We start from the raw sequence: 18,840 nt of genomic DNA on the forward strand, positions 1-18,840 counted from the left end.
TACTCGGGAGGCTGAGGCAGGAGAATGGCGTGAACCTGGGAGGCAGAGTTTGCAGTGAGCTGAGATCCGGCCACTGCACTCCAGCCTGGGCAACAGAGTGAGACTCCGTCTCAACAACAACAACAACAACAACAACAACAACAACAACAACAAAAAAGCAGTAGCTCAGGGCGATTAGGGGTTGTGTGTTTCCGTGCTTGGGGCCAGGCTGGGCACTGCCATCCAGTTTCTGCGTCCGGGGGTCACTGGGCCATCTGCACCACAATGGCTCTCCAGGCTTTCTCCTTGTCAAACTCCTTCAGGGGCCTCCTAGCCACCTGCGACCAAGACAGGAAAGGTGTTACTTCACCGTGGGAAGCTGGACACGCCACTCGGCCACAGGCAGCAAGCAGCCAGCATTCTTTTAACTTCAGAAGTTTTCTTTGAATGCGAAGGAAGTGGGGGAACTAACCCCTGGGCCTCTATGGAAAGACAAAGGACTTTACTCCCTCACTGTCCCAGAAACGCCTGCGTCCCCACACACGTGGTCTCTACGGAGCCTGGGATGGAGCAGCCCTTCACTCGGCCCCTTGCCCTGGCTCTGGGGCGAGGGGCGGGGGAGGCCGCCCAAGGGTGGGCATGTGCCTGACGGCCGAGGAAGAAAACACTTAAGGCAGAGGTGACCAGATGCCTCCAGGCACAAGGGAGGACAGCGCCAGCCCCAGCTGACTACCTGAGCCCCAGCCGTTCATCCTGCGCCCCAGCCGCCCACCCTGTGCCCTAGCCGTCCACCCTGAGCCCCGGGACCAGCAGTTCTGGGATCTGGGGAAAGCACCTCATGCATCCGACTCTGGGCCTTGCTAGTCATGACAGAAACCCAGGTGGGTCTCATTTCAGGCCCAGGGACTGCCGTCCTAGCAGGGAGATTGACCACAGCCAGGCAAAAGAGCAGCAAAGCAGCTGAGGAGGCAGGTGAAGGGAATGTCAGTGGGGAGCGTGGAGGGTGGGGGCGACTGGGTCAGCTGAGAAATGAGCCAAGGGCAAGAGGGCGTCTTCCAGGACTTAGCAGGCACTGGAGGCTCTGCACCAAGACTCTGAGGCCAGTGGTGTGCCGAACACAGGAGGGCAGGGTATGCAGGGCAAGAGCAGCGGCCGGTCCGCTCAGGGTGGCCTGGAGGTGGGGCAGGACTCAGAGCCCCGCTGAGAGGGTGGCCTGGAGGTGGGGCAGGACTCAGAGCCATGCTGAGTGGCCACCCGGGTGTTTGGGTATCAAGCTGACAGTCCTCGTGGTCACTGAACCTGAGGGTCATCGGGCAGGTTTGCCCAGGGGAGCACTGCCAGGCCCTGTAGCTCGGTGAGGAGAAGACGCTGAGCCTCCGCCTTTCAGTTGAGGGGGCAGCGAGACAGTAGGCAGGGCCCAGGGGAACATTGTTCAGGTGGTGACAGCCAGAAGTTGTTGACACCCCAGCTCCACAGAGCCCCACGTGCCAGGCTGTGTGGGCAATGCCTTCCCTGCAGAACCGTGTCCGCACCAGAGGCCAGGGGAGGAAACTTCATGACCTGTCAGAGTCCCCACAAAGCCCTCTTCTGTGTCTCTAAGAGCAAATCTGAAAGCATTAAGTCCAGAATATTTCCCAGGGATGGTCTGCGCTTACCAAGGCTTTGTGTTTGTATTTTTAAAAGACATTTTACGGCTGGGCATGGTGACTCACGCCTGTAATTCCAGCACTTTGGGAGGCCGAGGCAGGCGGATCACGAGGTCAGGAGTTCGAGATCAGTCTAACCAACATAGTGAAACCCAGTCTCTACTAAAAATAGAAAAATTAGCTGGACGTGGTGGCGGGTGCCTGTAATCCCAGCTACTTGGGAGGCTGAGGCAGGAGAATCGCTTGAACCCGGGAGGAAGAGGTTGCGGTGAGCCAAGATCGTGCCACTGCACTCCAGCCTGGGTGACAGAGTGAGACGCCTTCTCAAAAAAAAAAGGAAAAGAAAAAGACATTTTATTTCTTCGGGGTTTTTCTGGGGTGTTTTAAAAATACAAAGTGGCACAATGAGCCTTCAAGGGTCGTGGTGTGTGGCCCTTGGAGGCCCTCACCAGGACAGGTGCCCCCACCGCAGGCCTCTTACCTCCCCAGCAGGCGCTCCAGTGGACCACTCACCTCCCCAGCGCCCCCACACCCCCACAGGCCTCTCACCTCCTCAGCTAGGCACCCCTGTGGGCCACTCACCTCCCCAGAGCCCCCTCCCCTGCAGGCCACTCACCTCCCCAGCCAGGCGCTCCTGCGGGCCGCTCTGGGTGTCCCAGGACGCGCCCTGCAGCCTTGCACTGACCTTGAAGCGCACACACTGGATGGCAGTGCCCGTGTTGAGGCCGGCCTGCAGCAGGAGCACCAGCAGCAGCAGCAGGAGCACGTTGTAGGATGGCTGCAGGTGGAAGGAGGTATGAGCAGGGTGGCCCAGCCGCCCTCCAGCCCAGGAGACCAAAGCTCCCTCGTGCCTGCAGCCTTCACAAAGAGCAGGTGTCAGGCTTGAGTTGGAGCCACAGTAACCCAAACGCACTGTTATTTCAGCAACCTGATGATAATCATTCTAGCTCAATTAATGAGGTCAATTCTGCTTTAAATTCCATCAGCTTGTGTTCAACAGACAGGAATAAAAGTGAGTGACCGAACCACTGCCAGGCCCTGTGGACAGTGCTGGCTGCTAGTGGTCAAGTCGCTCCACCCCTCCTGCCCCAACACCCACAAGGCTCAGTCCTGGAGCCAGCAAGACCGTCTGCAGGAGGCAGAAGTGCTGACCATTCTGTGTCAGCAGGATCCTGAGCAGAGGAGAGAGGGGGCAGCCATCCTGGGGGGGGTGGGGGTACAGGCCCCCAACAGCTTCACCCCTGAGCCCCAGCTGCTGGGAAGGAAAAGGCAGGAGGCAGTGCAGTGAGCTTGGCAGGGAAGAGGATAGAGGGAGCGACCAAGGATGCAGGGAGCCAGAGAGTGACTACAGAGTACCCAAACCCTCTGTGCCCATGGATAGCTTTCTAGTGTTGGACCAGGAAAAACAAAGCAACTACATCCAGGAACGATGAAGGAATTCAGAAGAGCTCTGATCCCCTTGGGTATCAAGGAAACACCAGGATAAATTATTAAGTTTAAAAAAACAAGCAAGGGGCCGGGCACAGTCGCAGGAGCCTCTCATCCCAGCACTTTGGGAGGCCAAGGTAGGCGGATTGCTTGAGCCCAGGAGTTCAAGACCAGCCCTGGCAACAGAGTGAGACCCGGTCTCTGAAAAATAAAATAAGTAAATACATAATTAAAAAGTGAGGTACATGGATGAGCACGGTGGCTCACGCCTGTAATCCCAGCACTTTGGGAGGGCAAGGCAGGCATATCACTTAAGGTCAGGAGTTCGAGACCAGTCTGGCCAACATGCTGAAACCCTGTCTCTGCTAAAAATACAAAAATTAGCCGGGCCTGGTGGCATATGCCTGTAATCCCACATGCTCCGGGGGCTGAGGCAGGAGAATCACTTGAATCCAGGAGGCAGAAGTTGCAGTGAGCCAAGACTGTGCCACTGCACTCCAGCCTGGGCGACAGCGTGAGACTCTGCTTAAAAAAAAAAAAGCAGCAGCGAGTACAGAATAGCAATTGTGATTCTAGTGTACACGCTGTTTTGTAAGAAAGGAAAGAAAATTATCATCTGGTTGCCCATAAGGGGAGCAGGTCAGTTGGGCGTGAGACCACAGCTTCTCTGAGCTCATCTTTCAGAGTTTGGCTTTTGAACCACATAAATATTTTATATATTCAAAAAATGCCATTTTAAAAAGAAAAAAGCACCAAGCCCTAAAATGGAATACAACCAGAGCCATTAAACTTAATGGGGCATCAAACCCAAAGGATAACCCCACACAGAAAGGGGCCGACTTTGCTGGCGTGTGGCTGTCCCATCCTAGCAGAATGCATGCTGAAGGCAAAATGGAAGCCTCAGGCTCACTCAGGAGATGGCACCGGGGTGGTAATATTGTCTCTTGTAATCGTGAACAATTATATGCATATTGTCAGACAACATGAAGTAGCAGATATATTAAATGTCACGGGAAACAAAAAATATTTGGAGTAGGAGTGGGGGAAGCAAACATAAGAAAAGTCAAGAAAAAACCCCAGGCCAGGCTGTTGTAGCTCACATCTGTAATCCCAGCACCTGTGGGAGGCTGAGGACACTATCCCCCATCAGACGGTGACTCCATCCCCCAAGCAGTGACTCCATCTCCCACCAGATGGTGACTCCATCCACCATCAGACGGTGACTCCATCCCCCATCAGACAGTGACTCCATCCATCAGTGACTCCATCTCCCATCAGATACTGACTCCATCCCCCATCAGACAGTGACTCCATCCCCCATCAGCACACCCATGTTGACGTGGAGCAAAACAGCTTGAATACAGGTCTTCTAATGATTTGGGTGGCAAAACCACTTATATTGGAAACAAGAACAAACAAACAAAAAAACACACCAGGTATCTAAGAAATACCTGTAGCTACACATGCCTGAGCCTTAAAAGTCGTGTTGGAGATAAGCTCCTACTGGGCCAACTCAAAGTCATGGGACTTTGAATTCTCCTTCAATTCACCCATTAAACTCAATGCAGTTCTGGTGCAAATCCAAAAAGCGTGTCTCACAAACTCAGGACAGATTCTAAAATGGGCTCAGGGACAGAAGGGGTCCCAGGTCCCTGTGAAGCAGGTGGTGGCCCCAGATCCAGGGCGGAATTGAGGCCCCGAGGCCCTGGGGCCAGGCTGCCCAGGAACAGTGGAGGAGTCCCCGCCTGGAGCTGCCCCTGAGGCCGGGGCCCACAGAGTCCTAGGCAAAGCCAGCAAGGGCCAGGCCAACACGCAGAGCACTGCATGTCTGGAGGGCCCCCAAATAAAACACAACTCACTTCTATGGCTGGCGGGTAATCTTTAAACATCTCCACGATTCTCATGACGCTGAATGACAGATATCCAGAGGCTGTGAACAGCAGCAGAGACGTGAGGCTGCTTATGGCTATCAGCACCTCCACCTGGAAAAAAGCGCGGGTTGCAGGGCCAGGGCCGGAGCCCGGGAGCCCAGGACAGGGGGCGTGGCCAGGGCTCAGGGGGGCGTGGCCGGGTGCTCAGGGGCGTAGTCCCAAGCTGGTTCCCAGCATGGCTCCTGCTGAAACCTCTGCCTTTTCTTTTTTCTTTTTTTTTTTTTTTTTTTTTTTTTGAGACGGAGTCTCGCTCTGTCACCCAAGCTGGAGTGCACTGGCCAGATCTCAGCTCACTGCAAGATCCGCCTCCCGGGTTCACGCCATTCTCCTGCCTCAGCCTCCTGAGTAGCTGGGACTACAGGCGCCCGCCACCTCGCCCGGCTATTCTTTTTTCTTTTTCTTTTTCTTTTCTTTTTTATTTTTTTGAAACGGAGTCTCTCTCTGTCACCCAGGCTGGAGTGCAGTGGTGTGATCTCGGCTCACTGCAACCTCCGCCTCCCAGGTTCAAGCAATTCTCCTGCCTCAGCCTCCCAAGTAGCTGGGATTACAGGCGCCTGCCACCATGCCCAGCTAATTTTTGTATTTTTAGTAGAGACGAGGTTTTGCCATGTTGGTCAGGCTGGTTTTGAACTGCTGACCTCAGGTGATCCACCCACCTCAGCCTCCCAAAGTGCTGTGATTACAGGCGTGAGTCATCGCGCCCAGCCTGCCTTTCTTTCTTTTCTGAGATGCAGTCTCGCTCTGTAGCCCAGGCAGGAGTGCAATGGCACAATTTCTGCTCACTGCAACCTCTGCCTCCTGGGTTCAAACAATTCTCCTGCCTCGGCCTCCCGAGTAGCTGGGATTACAGGCATGCGCCACCACACCCGGCTAATTGTTTTGTATTTTTAGTAGAGACAGGGTTTCACCATATTGTCAGGCTGGTCTCGAACTCCTTACCTTGTGATCCACCCACCTTGGCCTCCCAAAGTTCTGGGATTACAGGCATGACCAGCCTGCCTTTTCATTCAAAGCACAGTTCCATGAATTTTTAAATATTTACTATCTAGGCATGGTGGCTCACATCTGTAATCCCAGCACTTTGGGAGGCTGAGGAGGGCAGATGACCTGAGGTCACTAGTTTGAGACCAGCCTGGCCAACATGGCAAAACCCCCATCTCTACTAAAAATACAAAAACTAACCGGGTGTGGTGGCACATGCCTGTAGTCCCAGCTACTTGGGAGGCTGAGGCAGGAGAAAACTTGAACCCGGGAGACAGAGAGGATACAATGAGCTGAGATCGCACCACTGCACTCCAGCCTGGGTGACAGAGCAAGACTGTCTAAAACAAACAAAACCAAGAAACAAAAAACATTTACCTGCAATTCTCCTCTCTTGAAAAAATAACCCTTCGGCATGGGTCACCTCCTTCACTGTTCTGAAGTCTGTCCTGTCCTTTTAACCCACCCCAAATTCCCGTTTGACCCGTCAAGTCTCAGAGACAGCCTTCACTCATGCCAAGCACGGGCAGTCACCTTGCAAAGCACTCAGGGTCCACGTTTTGGCAGCAGTCATTAATAATCGGCCAGTTCGTATTCCACCGCTGCCAGTTTGTGGCAGTTTTGGCCGGGCGCGGTGGCTCACGCCTGTAATCCCCAGCACTTTGGGAGGTCGAGGCAGGTGGATCACCTGAGGTCAGGAGTTCAAGACCAGCCTGGCCATCATGGTGAAAACACGTCCCTACCAAAAATACAAAAATTAGCCGGGCGAGGTGGCAGGCACCTATAATCCCAGCTACTCGGGAGGCTGAGGCAAGAGAATCGCTTGAACCCGGGAGGCAGAAGTTGCAGTGAGCCAAGATTGTGCCATTGCACTCTAGCCTAGGGACAAGAGCAAGACTGTGTCTCAAAAAAAAAAAAAAAAAAAAAGAAATCGACCAGCCTTAGGAGGTGCAGATGATGCTCAGGCACTGGTCTCCTTCTGTGGTTAGGCATGGAGAGCGCTTCCAGAGTCTACACCACCTTGCTCAGGTCTGCCTGTCCCTGGGAAGAGTCCCTGCTGGGCAGGCCAGCCTCCACCTCCCACAACCTCCACCTTCCTCAGCCCACAGGCCCTGCAGCCGGGTCCCTACAGTCTGGGGCTGGAGGCTGGTCACATGGCACCAAGGGAAGGCGGGGCCAGGCCCTGGCACCTAGGGGTGAGGGGTTCACCTACCAGACACTTGCTGGGACACTCTGCTGTCACATGACTGGCAATGGCACTTGGAAAGCACTAGGAGAAAGAAAAAAGGAAAGATTTTAGGGGAAATAGTCCAAGAAGTCAAATTCCAAACATGTGCTCTCCCACCAGTGACCCCTCCATCCAGGCTGCCTGGCTGGTGCAGGGCTTGCGTTGGGGGGGCGGGGGCGGTACCCAAGGGTGCAGCTGGGGCAGGGACGGGTCTGCAGGGAAGCAGGGGTAGCCTCTCAGAGGTTTTGTGTGCTCTCTGTTCCTCAACCATTGGTTTAAAATTGTAAGCCTGTAGGAAAGCTGCCAGAGCAGTGCAGGGGTCATCTGAGGCATCTGAGGCCCCAAAATCACCAGTCCTTGACAGTCACATCTGTGCTCTCTTCAGCTCTCCCAGACAGCCTGACGCCTGAACACCTGAGTGTGCTGGCTTAGCCCAGAGCGCTCGTGCGCACACCCGAAGCAGCACCACACACGTGGGGCCGATGTGGTCCATGTCCAGATTATTCCACTTGTCCTCATCATGTTCTCTTTTTAAATTTTTAAATTTTTCTTTCTTTTTTTTCTTTCTTTTCTTTTTTTTCCTTTTTTTTTTTTTTGAGACGGAGTCTCGCTCTGTCACCCAGGCTGGAGTACAGTGGCCGGATCTCAGCTCACTGCAAGCTCCGCCTCCTGGGTTTCCGCCATTCTCCTGCCTCAGCCTCCGGAGTAGCTGGGACTACAGGCGCCCGCCACCTCGCCCGGCTAGTTTTTTGTATTTTTTAGTAGAGACGGGGTTTCACCGTGTTAGTCAGGATGGCCTCGATCTCCTGACCTCGTGATCCGCCCGTCTCAGCCTCCCAAAGTGCTGGGATTACAGGCTTGACCCACCGCGCCCAGCCTCTTTTTTTTTTTTTTTAAAGACAGAGTCTTGCTCTGTCACCCAGGCTGGAGTGCAGTGGCTCAATCTCAACTCACTGCAACCTCCGCCTTCCAGGTTCAAGCCTCCCAAGTAGCCGGGATTACAGGTGCCCGCCACCACGCCCGACTAATTTTTGTATTTTTAGTAGAGATGGGGTTTTGCCTTGTTGGCCAGGCTGGTCTCGAACTCCCAACCTTGTGATCTGCCCGCCTTGGCCTCCCAAAGTGCTGGGATTACAGGTGTGAGCCACCGCACCTGGCCCTGATCATGTTCTTTCTAGAACTGTTTGTTTGTTTCTTCCTGATCCAGATGCAGTCGCCATTGTGCTCATAGTCTCCTCATGGGTCTCTGTTAATCGGGGAGACCCTCAGCCTCTGTCACCTCCGTTACCCGGACGCTTCTGGGGACTGCAGCCCATCAGCTGCAGTCAGGCCTCCGTGTGGGACAGGATTTCTTCACAATGTGCCTTGGGGAGCCTTGGAGGAGCCTCTGCAGTGCCCCAGGGTGTGGACTGCCCCTTCCTGATGACGCTGACTTGACTCACTGGGTTAGGGGGATCTGCGGGTTCCTCTGTTCGATGGGCGCCTCTTCCTTTTTATAACCAAGAAATGCCCTTTTCCCACTTATTGTAAGGAACCTGCCTTAGTTCCACATAATGTGGGCAGAGGGAGGACGCATGATCTTCGTCCTCTTCATCGCCCCGCAGGCGTCCAGGTGCCAGCATGCGCCAGCACCCCAGCCCAGCCTGCTGGGGAGAGGGCTGCATCAGCCAGGTGAGAGGGTGGGCAGGACAGAGACAGGCTCTGAGCAGGGGAGCCTGGGCAGCTAGGGGAAGACTGGGAGTTGAGGGGCTGCCTGTGCAAAGGCTCTAGGCCGTCTGCAGTGGGGGGTGTGGCCCTGGCCAGGGAGGCTGAGGTGTCAACACAGGGGTGTCTCCTGGGCTTGGTGCTTCTGAAAGGGCCTTCTACCTGTAAGCAGCCGTCAGGGCACAGGAAGGGATGGTGGCTTCAGGGCGGCCTATTCAGGGCCCCAGTGAGCCACAAGAGGGTGGGAGTTTCCCTGTTTACCCAGAACGGTCACTCCGACCCCTGCCCTAGAGGGCCAGGAAGCTCAGCCATAAGGGCTGGGGCAGCTCAGTCAAGGGCCCTGCCCTCGAAGGGTCCGGATCTGCAGCCCAGCCCCCAACTCCCGCCCCGGGCACCTGGTGCAGGCCCTGGGCGCCTCTGCCACACCCAGGCCAGACTCAGGCAGGCGGAGCTGGCTCCCCCATCACGTGCACCTCAGTGCTCTCCCCTCCTCCTAGGGTCTCCCAGGCTGCTCCTGCCCTGAAGAGAGGATTGGGAGTGTGGGTGGATTTAGGGACACCCAGGAGGCAGCACCTGATGGGCGTGGGGTGCTCTGGGGAGAGCAGAGCAGCGCCCGGGACAGGAGGGGTCTGTGGGGTGGGAGGGGCCGTGTGATGAGGGCTGACTGCAGGGACAGGGAAGGGGGTGAGGCAAGTGCCTTTCATTCTCAACTTTTGCAGGTATGTGGTCTCCATCCTCCCTTAGCTTCGGGATGTAATCCCTGTATGTCAGACCCCAGGGTCAGATATGCACACCTGCAGGCGTCATTCTCTCTGTACAGACCTGCCTGGGTGGGCACCCACATGAGTTCTCTGTCTTGGCAGCCGGCCATGGTCCTGCCCCTTCTGGTCAGCAGCCCACTAGGTTGGGCACTGGTGCCCTGGGGGCATTGCTCTGAGCCTACTCACCCCCAGAGGGAGCTGAGCTACAGCTGCCACCAATGGGATGTGTACACCCGGCAGGTATGGGCCTTCTCGGCAGTCCACCCGGCCATACCACACCCAGGCAGGCGTGGGCCCCTTCTCGGCAGTCCACCCAGCCATACGGCTCCCAGGCAGGCGTGGGCTCCTTCTCGGGGCAGTACACCCGGCCATACCACTCCCGGGCAGGCGTGGGCCTTCTCAGGGCAGTCCGTCCAGCCATACTGCTCCCGGGCAGGCGTGGACCCCTTCTCGGGGTAGTTCACCCGGCCATACCGCTCCCGGGCAGGGCGTGGGCCCCTTCTCAGGGCAGTCCGCCTGGCCATACCGCTCCCGGGCAGGCGTGGGCCCCTTCTCGGCAGTCTGCCCAGCCGTACCGCTCCCCGGCCTTCTCGGCAGCTTTAGGAAGAGCCCACACCCTGCTGCCCAGGAGGAGTCCGTAGCTGATGCTGGGTGCTCACCATTCCTGCTCATGTACATAAGAGAACAGGGGCAAAATCTAGAAATCCACATAGCATGAGACAAACCAGGGGCTGGCCGTCAACACCAGTGTGCAGGCCACTACATGGCAAGGTGCCGAGGACCTCACGGGGTTTCGTCCGGAGGCAGGTGGGCGGTGGCTCTGGGTGGGCCACAGGCCGTGAAGGGATCTGGCGTGTAGAGGGGTTGCTCTAGATTCAGTGTTCTAAGGGAACACACCTGTGATCCCAGCACTTTGGGAGGCCGAGGCAGGCAGATCACTTGAGGTCAGGAGTTCAAGACCAGCCTGGCCAACATGGCAAAATCCCGTCTCTACTAAAAATACAAAAAAATTAGCTGGGCGTGGTGGTCCACACCTGTAATCCCAGCTACTCAGGAGGCTGAGGTGGGCAAACTGCTTGAACCTGGGGAGGGGCAGAGGTTGTAGTGAGGTGAGATTGCGCCACTGCACTCCAGCCTGGGCGGCAGAGTGAGACTCCATCTCAAAAAATAAATAAATAAACAAAATAAATAAATAAAACAGTGCCTATGTATTGAGCATGTGGCATGTGCTAGGTGCTGTGTGACACATCTGCTATGGTAACATTTAATATAAAGTAATAACAGAAATATGCTGTTTTGTATAAAAGACATGTTGTAATATAAATGCATTATATATTAGAAAATTGTATAGAATAATAAACATCTATGACCTGACATTCATATGTTTAAAAACTTAGAATAATACAAATAATTGTTTTTTTTTTCAGGAAAAATAATATAAAATAATCATACAAACTAATATAAAAGCAGTTAATTCTTTGACTCATTTAATCCTTAATTCCCCAGTTCTTCTGAATTGGGGGCTGGCAAGGACCCTCTGTGGTGCCTCCCTGTCTGAGTGCACCAAGACTGAGCTTGGGGCCCAGCCACGCAGGATCTGAGCAGCGTGGCCCACAGCGGTGGCGGGCGGGCCAGGGGGGGTACTCACGGCCAGAGCCACATGGCCCGGAGCGGTGGCAGGCGGGCCGGGGGGGTACTCACGGCCACTAGGATCCAAAAGAACGTCACTGAGAGGTGTGGGCCTGAGACTGAGTCATCCACGTTCAGGGCAATGATCCCCCTGAGGACGGCAGAGATGCCTGCGATTACCTCGATGACCTGGAGGGGACGGGACAACACCAGCTCATGGGGGCCACCCCAAGGAAGTGGAGACACCCCCAGCTTCCCAGAATGCACTGTGCAGACACGGACCCCCAGGAGCAGGGTGCGGTGGGCTGGCCCCGGCTCTAACCATGGAGGAGCCCACTTGGACAGACCCCCAGCCTCACCTGGCCCAGCCCCCCTGCCCTCAGCTGCGGATTTCACGTCCCTCCTGGGGTAAAATAGCTGAAGAGGTGTTTCCCCCATTGCTGCTTTTGTCTACAGAAATTGAGGATATTGACCTGACAGTGGTGAGGGCAGAAAACCAAGACCCTCAGACCCCGGACACCATTGAGGGGACTCGGGAAAACAGGCCTGGGGCAGAAGCAGCTTCCCATAGGACACGCCCACCCACCGTGCCATGTGGGTTTGCCATTGCCATGGCAACACTGGACGCCACCACCCTTTTCTGTGCCAACGATCCAACCACCTGGACGTTACCACCCCTTTTCTAGAAATTTCTGCATAATCTGTCCCTTAATTAGCATATACTTACAAGAGCGTATAAATAGGAGGCAGAGCTGTCTCTGAGCTGCTGCTCAAAGCACCCTGTCGGCTGGGGAGCCCTGCTCAACTGCCACTGCAATCAAAGCTGCTGTCTGTCACCAGCAGCTCACCCTTGAGTTCTTTCTTGGACAAAGCCAAGAACCCTCCTGGCCTAAGCCCTGGTTGTGGGCTCATCTGCCCTGCACCATCAGGGCTGCAAACAGCACCAATAGACCCAGGGAGGGCTGGGGAAGAAACCAACGCCTGAACACCTTCTCGCACGAAGGATCTCTGTGAGGCGCACATGCAGAGCTGTGGCCGGCAGGAAAGCCAGGCGTGAGGAGCCGGCCAGCAGGGGCCTGGGGGCCAGACAGGACCTGGGCAGCCAGGCCTCGCATCCAGAAGGCACAAAACTCCAGATGCACAAAGAAAGCTGAATTCCCAGCCAGGCACGGCACCTCACGCTTGTAATCCCAGCACTCTGGGAGGCCGAGGCAGACAGATCACGAGGTCAGGAGTTTGAGGCCAGCCTGGCCAACATGGTAAACCCTGTCTCTACTAAAAACACAACACTTAGCCCAGCGTGTTGGCGCATGCCTGTAATCCCAGCTACTCGGGAGGCTGAGGTAGGACAATCACTTAAACCCAGGAGGCAGAGGTTGCACTGAGCCCAGATCATGCCACTGCACTCCAGCCTGGGCGACAGAGTGAGACTCCACCTTAAAAAAAATAAATAAATAAAAAATGAAGCCGAATTCCCACCTGACAGAGACCATGACCACCAAGCAGAAAACTCAGGAAACAGAGAGACCGCCCATGAAGGACAGCACCTGGGCCTCCGCAGATGCAGACGGTGGAATAAACACGTCCTCGGGGAAACTGTCAACCTGGACCTCTCTCCAGGCGAATTGTCACTTAGGAATGCGGAGAACCAGCCCAAACTGGAGAAGCCTCTCGAAAACCGACTTCTAAAGAATGAAGCAGAACAGGACCAGGCACAATGGCTCACGCCTGTAATTCCAGCACTGGGAGGCCGAGGCGGGCAGATCACCCGAGGTCAGGAGATGGAGACCAGCCTGGCCAGCATGGTGAAACCCTGTCTCTATTAAAAACACAAAAATTAGTTGGGTGTGGTGGTGGGCACTTGTAGTCCCAGCTACTCCGGAGGCTGAGGCGGGGGAATCGCTTGAACCCGGGAGGCAGAGGGTGCAGTGAGCTCAGATTGCACCACTGTACTCCAGCCTGGGCAATGCAGCAGGACTCCGTCTCAAAATAAAAGAAAAAAAAAAAGAAGCAGAACGGAAATGGAACCTAAAAGAGGACTGAAATGCTAAATAAAGGGAAGCAAAGGCCCTGGGAAATGCACAGGGACCAAGTCAAGCACATAGGAGGCTGTCCCATTGTTGGAGTCAAAAGGTAAAATGTCACTAAACATCACACGCTAGACAACAAGGCCAAGGCGGAGGCAAGCAGGACAGATGTCGCATGATCCGTTTATCAAGGAGCGTGTTCGAATATGATGGGCAACCGCCAAAAGGATACTGAAAAGTCTCCCATCCAAAATTAGAGGGAAAAGGAAGGATGGAGCCTCCGCCAATTCAAAAGAAGGCAGGGAAGTAGGGAAAAAGGCAAAATCGGAGAAAATGGAAAACTCAAAAGATGGTGAAAGTAAGTAGAAATTTATCAGTAATAACTCTCAAAGGAAATGGGCTACATTCAAAAGGCTAGGGAGATAGAATGACATAAGATAAAGAACAAAATGCAGTTATGTGCTGCTTATAACAACTATACCAAAGTATAAGGCAAGAGAAGTTGAAAGTAAGAAGAAGAGAGGCCGGGTGCGGTGGCTCACGCCGGTAATCCCAGCACTTTGGAAGGCCTGGGTGGGTGGATCACTTAAGGTCAGGAGTTCAAGACCAGCCTGGCCAATATGCCGAAACCCCGAAAACCCCGCCTCTACTAAAAATAGAATAATTAACCGGGTGTGGTGGCGGGCCCCTGTAGTCCCAGCTCCTCAGGAGGCTGAGGCAGGAGAATCGCTTGAACCCGGGAGACAGAGGCGGCAGTGAGCTGAGATCGTGCCACTGCATCCCAGCCTGGCTGATGGAGTGAGACTCCATCTCAAAAAATAAGAATAATAATTCCTCGGGGACAGCAGTGTCAGCACACCTATAGCGATAACAAACTCCCCCCTAAAACTTACAGAACCCCAGTAGCACCTTTCATGATAAGGTACATTGTTACCAATGAAAGTAGTAACAGACCAGAGTCTCCACAGATGAGGCACACGCTGCAGTGCAGTCTAGACAGCCAGCTCTTAGCCAACTCAGAATAGAAATGTGACGTTTAATCCAGCCTCAGTCATCCCCGACAGAGTATGAGAGAAAAGAGAAAGAAAAGGGAAGTTTTCTTACTGAATAAGATTTCAGGACCCGAGCAGGAAATGGCACTTCGCCCAGAATGTTGGTGCTGTCAGACATGGAGCCCTACGAAGAAACAGAACTGTCATCCCAGGCGTGCGGGCACAGGGACTCGGCACTGCTGCTGGCATCCGGCCACCGTGAGCAGTGGGCCAGGTCGGCCTGTGGTGTAGACGCGAGACAAACCTTGGAGTCGCCCATGGATCTCTGGGCTTGAGGAAACGTTCACACACATGGTCCTTGCACACGAAAACGCGTTTACAGGTATTTTAGCAGATGTGGTGTCTCCTGGTGATCCCCTCGGATAAGCACCGAGCACCGGACTGAGCTTAGGGGGAGGGGAAGGGTACAGCATCTGTCCTCACCTCCCTGTAGCCAGTGGCCGCCAACCCCTCACTCAGCTCCCGACCTGCTCCTGGCCGGGGTTTCTAAGACCCAGGAGAGCAGGGTCTCGTGGGAACACCCTGGAGCAGCCCAGATCCGCCTTCCGAAGGTGACGCTGAGACCCACCCTGCAGATGGGGGTGCGACTCGCTCACCCTGGGGCAATGCCTCTGCACCCCCTGCCCTGTGGTGTCAGAAGCTGTACCCACCTTCTTTTCTTGCAGTATGCCTCGCTGGACCGTGCAGATGTGATCACCCTGGCTGCCATGAGCAGCTCCAGCAGGAGCAGCAGGATAAGGTTGAAGTTGATCTGCCAAGGGGCACACACGCTTCAGCACCGGGCCCGCCTTTCTCACGCCACTGTGCTTCAGTGTCCACGGGGCCACCTCACGGGCAGGCTGCGCAGGATTCTCGGCCACGGTCCCCACTTTTCCCATCCAGGGCCGGCTGTGAGGCACTGTGGGCCGCACAGTCTCTCTGTCTCACATGGGTCTTTGGGGTCTTTTGGTTTTTAAAACCATTCTTAGTTCAAAGGCTGTACAAACGCAGGCCAGGGCTGGATTTGGCCTTGGACTCTGGTCTACCGACCCCAATCTGGACGTTCCTTGTTCCCACAAAAGCCTGCACAGGAATGTTTAGAGCAGTTTCATGTATGATTGATAAACTCTGAGAACATAAGGTTTTTTGGAGGGTAATGAAATTACTGTGGGCCCTGACCATATTGGCAGTCACATGAATTTATATGTGTGTTGATACTCATAGAAGCATACATTTTAAAAAGTCAGTGTAGCTGTCTGACAATCTGACAATTTTTATTTTTATTTTATTTTATTTTTTTTGAGACGGAGTTTTGCTCTTGTTGCCCAGGCTGGAGTGCAAATGGCACGATCTTGGCTCACCACAACCTCTGCCTCCCAGGTTTCAAATGATTCTCCTGCCTCAGCCTCCCGAGTAGCTGGGATTACAGGTGCCCGCCAGCACACACGGCTAATTTTGTATTTTTAGTAGAGACGGGGTTTCTCCATGTTGGTCAGGCTGGTCTCAAACTCCTGACCTCAGGTGATCCACCCACCTCAGCTTCCCAAAGTGCTGGGATTATAGGCGTGAGCCACCGCACCCGGCCTGACAATTTTTTGAAATACATTTTAAAAAGAAAGAATGCAGAACCATATTCAACCAAAATAGAGCCTCGAAATATATGAAGTCATAACTAACAGAGCCACAGGAAGATGGAGATGCACCAGCAGTGGTGGGGAAGGACTTGAAACACTTTTCTTAGAAACTGACAGATCAGGCAGAGGGCAGTGGCTTCTCTACTAAAAATACAAAAATTAGCCAGGCGCAGAGGCTCATGCTTGTGATCCCAGCACTTTGGGAGGCCGAGGTGGGCGAATCACCTGAGGTCGGGAATTCGAGACCAGCCTGACCAACATGGAGAAACCCTGTCTCTACTAAAAATACGAAAATTAGCCGGGCACGATGGCACATGTAGTCCCAGCTACTTGGGAGGCTGAGACAGGAAGCTTGACCCCAAGAGGCGGAGTCACAGTGAGCCAAGATGGCACCACTGCACTCCAGCCTGGGCAAGGAGAGCGAGATTCCTTCTCAAAGAAAGAGACAAAAACAAAAAGGCAGTGTAGGTGTTCCCACTGGTTTCTCCTGTGTCTGCACTTTTTTCCTGCCCAACGGGAGTGGCCAGGACATACTCAAGGCTCCTCCAGCTTTCCCCAATCATAAAGTGAATTCCACATGTCACACAAAGCAGGAGGCCCTCCTTGTAGTATCTCAGATGAGGTCCTGGTTTCCTTTGAGACGTTTGTCTTTTTTTTTTTTTTTTTTTTTTTGAGACGGTGTCTTGCTCTGTCTGCCAGGCTGGAGTGCAGTGGCACCATTTCGGCTCCCACAACCCCTGCCACCCACAATTTCCCATTTTTGTTTAGAGGTGCATAGAGCAATTGTCTTACACAGATTGGATGAAACATGGTATTATGTTACTGTTAATTTTTTATTATTTTTTTTTTTTTGAGATGGAGTCTCACTCTGTCGCCCAGGCTGGAGTGCAGTGGCCGGATCTCAGCTCACTGCAAGCTCCTTCTCCCGGGTTTACACCATTCTCCTGCCTCAGCCTCCCGAGTACCTGGGACTACAGGCGCCCGCCAACAAGCCTGGCTAGTTTTTTTGTATTTTTTAGTAGAGACGGGGTTTCACCGTGTTAGCCAGGATGGTCTCGATCTCCTGACCTCGTGATCCACCCATCTCAGCCTCCCAAAGTGCTGGGATTACAGGCTTGAGCCACTGTGCCCAACCGTTACTGTTAATTTTTAAGGACCATTGCAAAATACATTGTTTACCAATAAATCTGTCCAGCAGAATCACAAGACTTCAATAAAGACAATTATTTCTTTAGATGCATAATAAAACTCTCAACATTTATCAAATTCAAGAGCTATGAATAACATTTACCAGCTATTTCCAGCTCCACAAACATTTGCTGACACCATTCGTGGGGGTGGGGCTGTGGGTGTCAGGCCTCAGCGCGAAGCTCGCGTGAACTTACATTTATTGCTGATGGGTTCAGGATTAGTTTGCATCCAAACCAAATTAAACACGTAGTGGTCACAGCAAATGTGGAAACGAACAATATCTGAAAGTTGGGAATCTGAAAAACAAGGCAGGAGGGGTTTTTCCTTCTCTGAATAACGAAAGAAAAAAGGTAACAGATAAACCACACTTGAAGCCATTAACTAAAAATTATCCTGATTAGGACACAATGGTGGGGAGTCCTGCATGCTCACCCTGCTCTCCCCTCCGTGTGGCAAAGGCTGGGCTGGGCAGGAGCTTCCACTGGTCTGGAGGCAACCTCAGGGGCCCCTCTTGGTGCCACAACAACCGTGTGTGGGCACACACACAGGCACACATGGGCACACTGTCGGCCCCTCTGGCCTTTCTCCCTGGCAGAGGCTGGGTGCAGGCTGCAGGTGTTCCTCCTGGAGACGGTGAAGCTCACAATTGCTGAGGGGATGCACTGGAATGAAACCAGAATCCAATGAGTCCGCCGCTCACCCAAGCAACTGAGACCCTGAAATACTCTAACATTTGCGCTTTCCGAAAGGATCGGAATCATATTCAGAAAACAGTGTTGCCAGCCCACTCGACACAGTGGGTTGGCTTGACTAGAAGGCCCCCAGGTACTTCTCAGTTTTAATTTTTTGTTGAGATGGGGTCTCACTCTGTTGCCCAAGCTGATCTTAACTTTGGGCTCAAGTGATCTGTTCACCTTGGCTTCCCAAAGCACTGGGGTTACAGGTGTGAGCCACTGCACCCAACCCCCAGGTACTTCAAAATAATTTATTCTGAAAAAAGTTTTTATTTTTCTGATGTGCTAAAAAGATATTTGTGAATGAAGACTCTTCCAGCTGGATAAGCTTTGGAAGTCTAGAATGTAACTCAATGCAGGCACAAGACCATGGTCTTTTGCTGAAAATCACCCAAAAAGGAAAAAGTATCAGCCAGGTCAGTGGCTCACACCTCTAATCCCAACTACTCAGAAGGCTGAGCTGGGAGGATCTCCTGAGCCCAGGAGTTCGAGGTTGCAGTGAGCTGTGATTACACCCTGCACTCCAGCCTCAGTGATAGAGCGAGACCTTGTCTCAAAAGAAAGGAAAGAAAGAAAGAAAGAAAGAAAGAAGAAAGAAAGAAAGAAAGAAAGAAAGAAGAAAGAAAGAAAGAAAAAGAAAGAAAGAAAGAAAGAAAGAAGGAAAGGAAAGAAAGAAGAAAGAAAGAAAGAAAGAGGAGGCCGGGTGCAGTGGCTCACACCTGTAATCCCAGCACTTTGGGAAGCGGAGGCAGGTGGATCATGAGGTCAGGAGTTTGAGACCAGCCTGGCCAACATAGTGAAACCCCATCTCTACTAAAAATACAAAAAAATTAGCCTGGCTTGCTGGCGGGCACCTGTAGTTCCAGCTACTCAGGGGGCTGAGGCAGGAGAATTGCTTGAACCCAGGAGGCGGAGTCGCAGTAAGCTGAGATCGTG

General features: G+C 53.5%; 1 protein-coding gene across 1 annotated transcript; it reads right to left on the reverse strand.

The window, feature by feature from the left end:
* Positions 1-242: 242 nt before the first annotated feature.
* Positions 243-17,931, reverse strand: LOC115892048 (membrane protein MLC1-like). The gene is made up of 9 exons (XM_030923320.1): positions 17,770-17,931; positions 17,365-17,466; positions 15,013-15,117; positions 14,419-14,490; positions 11,360-11,476; positions 7,179-7,235; positions 4,913-5,035; positions 2,242-2,403; positions 243-317 (listed from the first exon to the last, which is right to left on the reverse strand). The coding sequence occupies exons 1-9, from the start codon at positions 17,929-17,931 to the stop codon at positions 243-245; spliced, it is 975 nt and encodes a 324-aa protein (XP_030779180.1).
* Between the last annotated feature and the right edge of the window lie 909 nt (positions 17,932-18,840).

This window comes from Rhinopithecus roxellana, chromosome 19 (genome assembly GCF_007565055.1).
Source record: "Rhinopithecus roxellana isolate Shanxi Qingling chromosome 19, ASM756505v1, whole genome shotgun sequence".
Lineage (NCBI taxonomy): Eukaryota > Metazoa > Chordata > Mammalia > Primates > Cercopithecidae > Rhinopithecus > Rhinopithecus roxellana.